At 44.4% G+C, this 7,741-nt stretch overlaps 1 protein-coding gene across 1 annotated transcript; it reads right to left on the reverse strand.

The window, feature by feature from the left end:
- Positions 1-3,167: 3,167 nt before the first annotated feature.
- LOC101763718 (agamous-like MADS-box protein AGL80) lies at positions 3,168-3,944 on the reverse strand. The gene has a single exon (XM_004954913.1). The coding sequence runs from the start codon at positions 3,942-3,944 to the stop codon at positions 3,168-3,170; it is 777 nt and encodes a 258-aa protein (XP_004954970.1).
- Positions 3,945-7,741: the final 3,797 nt, after the last annotated feature.

The raw sequence follows: 7,741 nt of genomic DNA on the forward strand, positions 1-7,741 counted from the left end.
GACTTATGAGCTAGGAAAACCTCTAGTAAGGCCTTCGTTGGTACAGAAGCTATCAACAAAGATGTACGAATTCCATCAATGGTACATGATGGTCTCCGCCGACTCGAGGGAGATGTTCGGCCTTAAGAGATGTTCAGCCTTAAGGTAAAACCGATAGATTTTTATGGCGAAGGCGAGAAAGTTCTGTGGCTAGACTTCAAGAGTATATACGAAGTGTACCATCATGATGCCCTAGACATCTCTCTAATCAGCGCTTGGGTTCTATAAGTGTCCGTTTATCTCTACATGTAAATTTTGGCGTGCATCACCGTACTAACTTCATCTTCCATTTTATGTAGGATGCTAATTCAGTCATGCCGACGAGAGGTGTACCTACATATAGGCTTCATGGATCCATCCGTAGTTAACAAAAAACAGATACAATTATCGCCGAAAAAACCTTGGTGGAAGTATACAATTTCCTAAACAAACAAACATTCAAGAATTTCATACTACTTCCATACAACTTCAAGTAAGTATGTGTATACCGTCTACTTTCGTTGTCTTTTTCCTAACCTAATTAATGTTAGTTAGCTCTAATATGCATGAACATTTTACGTACGCAGCTTCCACTGGATCCTTATTATAATTGAGCCTGAAAGAAGCAACGTCACTTCCTTCGATTTGTTGAGGAAAGATCCGGTGGAGTACCAAGATATGCAAGACATGCTAGGCTTGTAATAATTCTGGACCTTTATCTCTATGCAAAAGTTTGTTTCCTAAATTTTATCCCTGTTACACTATATCATTCATTATTCTAATCCGCAGCGCATGGAAACAATTCATAAGGATACACAAAGGTCCATTCAAAGAAAAACTTACATGGAACACAGACTTCCCGGTACGTATGAAGTCTGCACATTTATTACATTGTATAACACGAATATTTCATAACTTATTTTTTTCCACACTGAAGTGCCTAAGATAGGAACTCAGGAATAATCTATGTGGCTACTACATTTGTGAGCACATGCACAGTTTTATGGGACCCAAGGGACTAAAGATGACGCCGCACAACTTTAAAGTACGTAAAATAAAACTATTACTAGTTAATTATTTTCTAGCTCCTTATATTTAATTGTTCGTGTAACATTCACAAATTTCCAAATTATAGATGTTAAATATTCAACAAGGACTCTTGAAGGAAGAAAGAGGAGCGGCAATATGTGAAGGTCTTATTGGATTCCTAATGGATGAGGTGGTAAATCCAAAAGGAAAATTTTATTACGATGGACGACAATTAGACGCTCCGAGCAACACGTCGACGGGAAGATTGTAGATATATAGTTTGATTTATTTGTATATATAATACGCGCTAATTAAGATCGATTTGTACTAGTTGAATTGTGTATATGAATTGTGTATATATATATAGTAATTGTATAATTACAAATTTCATTCGTTTAAATACTAGTTGATTTCATTATAAAAAAATTCTCAACTACTAAAGGTTAACAAAAGGTCCGCGGTACTACGTACGTGATGCATGAAAATTTCAGACGCCACGCATGCAGAACACCATGCAGGTACAACCGGGACTAAAGGGTGACCTTTACTCCCGGTTGAAAGACCCGGGACTAAAGAACCCCCTTTTGTCCCGGTTGGTTTATCCCAGATGAATTTTCAGGAGATATGCACCCTACCAACCGGGACTAAAGGCCAGTTCTCTACTAGTGCTACCCATCCCAAATTTACATAGGATCTTCTATATAGAGATGCGAGCGTGATGTAGACTCGTTGTGCTAATTAGAACGGCGTCTGTTAAGCTCTTTAGGGTGTAGCAGCACGGGTACTGGGAGCGAAAAGAATTCTGCACCATCGAAGTGACGTCCATGCATGCACGATATTGACCTACGCGACGTCCTTGCATCATATCGTCTGCGTTGGCGGATTGTATAATTGTTTTGATTCTATTGACAGGAGATGTGGAGTACTCACCGGTATGAGATAAGGGGTTGAGGATCATCATCGACATCCATGCTGTCGGTTTTTTTATGTCGGAGGGAGAGGAGAAGGCGGGGACAGTACACGAGAGGGAAGGGGAGGGGGGCGCCATCAGTGAACAGTCTGGGGAGGAGGGGAGAGGAGAAGGTAGGGACAGTACACGAGAGGGAAGGGGAGGAGGCGCCATCAGTGAACAGTCTGGGGAGGAGGTGGTGTCCATCTATTTTTTCCTCAAACCGGTGCGTGTAACCAGTACTATTGGTGGGTAATTTCGACCCAACTCCAAGAAAATGTATGAAAACAGTGTTTTTGAGATCCTTTGAGGAGCTCTAGAAAAATCTTAAAGTTAACCTCTAGATCCACTTTTTTCTAGAGTTAGTATTGTTGGAGGTAGAGGTGTTTGGCAAGATAATTTCAGAACGGAGCTGCAAAAGTTGGAGCCTAGCAGTCACAGACACGCCCTAAGTCGAACTTTCTGCGCCTGTACATGTTGTCGTGCTTGGACTTACTGAGTTGGTTTCAGCTTTGCCTGCTGCTTTGTCTGCATGTCCGCATGTGTTAGGGGTGTTTGGATACGAGGTGCTAAACTTTAGCAGGGTCACATCGGATATTCGGATGCTAATTAGAAGGACTAAACATGAGCTAATTATAAAACTAATTGCACAGATGGAGTCTAATTCGCGAGACGAATCTATTAAGGCTAATTAATCCATCAATAGCAAATGGTTATTGTAGCACCACATTGTCAAATCATGGACTAATTAGACTTAATAGATTCGTCTCGCGAATTAGACTCCATCTGTGCAATTAATTTTATAATTAGACTATGTTTAATACTTCTAATTAGTATCAAATATCCGATGTGACATGTGCTAAAGCTTAGCATGGTGTTCCCGAACACCCCTTAATTAGTTTGCTGGTCGCTTGATGTTCAGCAGCAATAGTAAAAAGGTCTGAGATGCATGAAAGTTTGGTATGTTCACATGCAGCAATAGTATGTCCAATGAAAAAATATAATTCACCATCATTTTTGTTCGAACACCACGAATATAAACTGATTTAAAACATGACCCGCGACGAGTATGATGCAATACTACTTAGCAATCTGCTTGACACGACACGATACCACAGATTTGGCCAGCAGTCATTCATGCATGCATGCGTCATGCGATGCCAAGCCTCCTTTACATGGAAGGGAAAGATTGACCAGCTGTGTCAGGCCACGCAAACCCGGCACCCATGCTGCCAAACTGCGGCGGCATGTCGGCCCCGGCGCTGGTGCTGGTGCCGGTGCTGGCGCCGACGAAGCCACCGTAGGCCAGAGCGCCAATTTCCCCTCCGGCCATCATCCAACCCTGCGGGTGCGGCGCCTGCATCATCATCTCCCCATGGCCGGCGCCGGCCCCGATGCCGTAATAAGGCGCCACCGGCAGGGACGGCTGCGGCAGCTGCAGCGCCGCCGCCGGGAGGTCCTGCCCCTCCCCCTGGAGCTGCGCGATGGCGGCCCTGACGGCCTGGATGCGGTTCTCCACCATCCAGCCGAGGCTGCCAACCTCCTCGACGGAGAGGCCCGCGAGTCCCGGGAGGCGGCCGGCGATGGCGTCGTGCAGGAGGAGAGCCGTCTCGCGCTCCCGGTTCTCGCGCTGCGCCTTGTGCAGCTGCTCCCTGAGCTTGTCGACTTGCTGCTTCAGGTAGCCCTCCATGTCGAGCATCTTCTTGCACTGGTCCAGCTCCGGCACGGCCCTGAAGCGGGCGACGACATCCTCCGCCGCGCCGGGGGCCTCCGGCCACACCTCCGGCTGCGACTCGCCGGCGCCGTAGACGACGACGCAGGCCCTGACGCCGCACAGCGTGGCCAGCTCGCTCGCCTTCTTCATCAGGCCCTTGCGGCGCTTCTTGAAGGTCGCGCGGCGGGTCGCGTCGTTGGCGATCCACTGCAGGGACACCTTCTTGCGAGCCATGGGTGGGGATCGAGGAGGAAGAAGGGAAAATGGTTGGGGGCTCGGTGCTACGTGGATGGAAAGGAGGAGAGACGGTGGGGGGTTTTATAGCACGAGATCGGATCACAGTATGGAAGGAAAGGATACACAGGTTGGAGACATTACGGTGATTATGGAAACGAATTATGTGCGACGATATGCAAGATCGCTGGAATTAGTACGTCCATGCTGGTGTAAGGTGTAACCATGAATGAAGGACGAGCGAGCAAGTGTGATCATGTTCCTGCCCATTCTGAGCTGGTGACTACTACTCCTATAGTCTATAGATGCGATAACCTTTTAACGTGCATTTGAATTTGAATGGAGGCGGGTGAGCAACGGGGCAAGTGTAATCGTATTCATGCACATTGTTGAGCTGGTGAATAGGTCGAGAAATGCGGTGTGGATTTTGAAACTACAGCAATAACATTTTTACGCATTTGAATTATTCAGCAAAATAACTTTTCTCTGAAGATGTTCCTATCAGTTAAGCTGGCGTAACCTCGTCGGATTAATAAAGGAGCATTAGTCCTGAACACAGAACGAAGTCAGAATTTCAGTTTGCTGCGCTGAATGAAATGTTGGAAACAACACAAAGCGGGCAATAAGCTAACATCACAATTCCACTGGCTGCAGTAAAATCACACCTTCAAACTACGTACAGAAATGCAGGGCGCAACGCTGGAAGCATATATATGACATATAACAATACTCCAACCATATAACTCCAGTCTCAACAAAAGGCATCATCACTATAGTTATAGAGTACACCGACTAGAAACAGCAGCAAAACCACCACATGTGCACCGGCAGGAGGATGCAACACAAAACAGCAGGAATCAGGTAACGATGATCTTGGCTTTGGTAGAGGCCCTGGGGAGAGCCAACAGCTTCTTAGTAGCACTGAAGACACGCTGATCTGTTGTATCTTCAGCGATAATTATTTTCATTTCTTCTAAAGCTGGCGCCAAGCTCAGTAGCAACCCTAGAAGAGCAACCTCACAGTCCAAACCCATGAAATCATTGAGGGTAATCATCATGAGGTGATCCATTGAGGGTAATCATCATGAGGTGATCCAGTTTAGGAGCTTGAATCTCCGTCTCATCCTGATCCCAGATTCCCTTGCGTGTAAATGCTTCAGGGCGAGGATAACCCTATGGAATTTTCAAGAAAGATAAATCATAAATACAACCAGGTAAAGATGGATCTGCTGCATTAGCATACACAGGTATAAACTACATTTGCAGCCAGCTTCAGGTGTGGTTCATAGAGTAATAGATTCCATCAGGAGAAAAAATAGAAAGAAAATATTACAATCTGTAGAAAGAGAGGGAGGATTACCCATATGTCAAGTTCACTTAAAAGAGGAGCATTCTGAAATAGTGAACAAGCAGCCACAACCTCAGTCCACCTCCACAAGCATCTCTCGATACAAAGTACCTCAAGATGGTCAAAGACACCAGGCACTTTCGTCAGCATGCACCCTTTGGATAAGTACTACAACCAGAATAAAACCAATGAGAGTTCCAATACAGTTTAATCAGATGACGAAAATAGTAACTAAGCCAGTAGTAAGTTACCGTCAAGAAAGAACCATTAACATTAAGTGTTCTGAGACAAGTCGGGCTGCCAAAAGTTTGCTTGAGATAGCTTTTCCTGTCACCATGGGCTGGAACAGATTGATAGCCTTCAATATTGTCGAGTCTAAGATACATGTTGACAAGATTAGGGGCATTGACACAGAGATCTTCAAAGTTCCCTTCAATCTCTAATATTTGCATTGCCTGGGCTTGAATGCTGAGGCAGTTGATGCCCTCAAAGTATCTCAGATGCACCGAATCCAACAGGGGGCATGGAGGAAATCAGATTACTGATGTCACTATCTGTCGAGGAGAAAACTTTCAGTTTCAGGACTTTAAGCAATTTGAAACCTTCAAACTTCTTCGGCAAGCTGATGCTGCAGTTTTTTAGATACAGAAAGTACAGATGACTGATAGAGAAGAGGCTTGATGGAATCTTATACTTTGGGCCAGATGTCAGCTTGATTGTAATATCTTCTGGTCCTTTTGTTGAAAGCGTGTACATCCACCTCGCAAATACATCATGGTAGCTCTGTGTCCCATGAATCGTAAATGTATCTAGGGGCCCCTTGTGGAGCGATAGTGCCATATCAACCAATGTAACAAACTTGGATTGTCCACTCATAGAAAAGGCTTCAGAGGAATCACTTGTAGGACAATCATTACAGGAACAAAACCTGCAATCACACAGAAATATGCCTGGGGTAGTAGTCCACACATTCCTCCAAGCGCTTGATAGGAAGCCCTAACAGCCATATCTGTAGTCAGATTGGAGAGGATTTTGGCCTTTATCTCTTGAGGTAAACTGCTAATTCTGTCTGAACTCACATCAACTGTATGCTTCACCTTGGCTTTTTTAGCATGACCCATGGCCACAAAATCAAGATTTAAGTGTCCTGGCATTTTCCAGCAAATAAGAAACTTAGATGATGTAGATTGTAGAGTCTACATCTCGATTCTTTGTATCAATATGAATTTTTTATTTTAAAAAAACTAATGTAAACACAAACTCCTCAACAACTTTTCTCAAAAAATGAACCATGCTTTATCAGGTTGTGATACCATAGGTAGTTTCAACCTTATTTTCAAAAATTAAAAATGTCTACCCCTCCAGAGTTAGTGGCATTGCAAATGAACTTGCCAATCCACCGTTTCCCTATGACATGCATGAACAGCGTTGCAGTAGGTTTGTTCATTTCTGGAGATATAGTGAGTGTTTCTAAAAATATATATTGTTGGATGACACCTATTAAACCAAAAAAAATGGAAACGAAACAATTAGCTAAAGATGTTTGACGATAATCATACTGAACTAACTGAACAAGACAAGCAGAAATACCAGCATTAAATTTTTGTCCGGGTCAAAAATTAAAAAAATCGTATGCTTTCCTCAGTCCTCACAATTGTTAGCTAAACTTTGCGATGATTCGTGACTGGAAGGAATGGATATAGCAGTAGGATGGGAATGTGAGTCAGCTAGGATTAGAGTGGCAACTGCGACGTAACTAGTACTATGCGCCTACTTGCCAACATAAGCTAGTCTGATCCCAATACGAAGTCGCACAGATCGCCAGCAAGCCTAACAACAAACCGCACAAACCTAATTACGGAGTTCGTGACGGTGACCAGATTCCCGTACCAAACTGAACGCAAAGCATTGTCCTCGGTGCCGACTCTCTACAGCTTTTGCCTCCGAGTACAACGCAGCCATATCAACAAGATGGATCGGTCTTCAGTTTGTGCCGTGGAGGATTTGGAGGCGGGGAGGAGAAATCGAGGGGTGTGAGCGATACCTAGGGATTGGAGAGTTGAGGAAGCGAGGTTCTGCGCCGCGTGATCCTCGCCGCAATGCCGCCGCCGCCACCACCCGCTCGATCCTTGGGACTCAACTCCCCTCGGCCTTCTCTTCCAATCTTCCTATGCATAGATTTGTGAGTCGTGACAGCAGCCAGGGAACGGTTGCATTTCCCCCATTGGGAAGTTAAGATATTTCCCCCCTCCCGTTAGAATCCTACAATAGTCATACCAAGTCAAAATACACCGATCTCACCTTAAATTCTATAGTATCCCAGACTTGCATCAAATCCTATGAAAATTTTATAGCATCTCGATCCTACGATAATACTCCTAGATAATGATTGGTAGAAATGACCTTTTAGATGATTCAATTTTGATAAAATATTCAAGTTAATGTGCGA

The sequence above is a fragment of the Setaria italica genome, chromosome I (assembly GCF_000263155.2).
Source record: "Setaria italica strain Yugu1 chromosome I, Setaria_italica_v2.0, whole genome shotgun sequence".
In the NCBI taxonomy this organism is placed as follows: Eukaryota; Viridiplantae; Streptophyta; class Magnoliopsida; order Poales; family Poaceae; genus Setaria; species Setaria italica.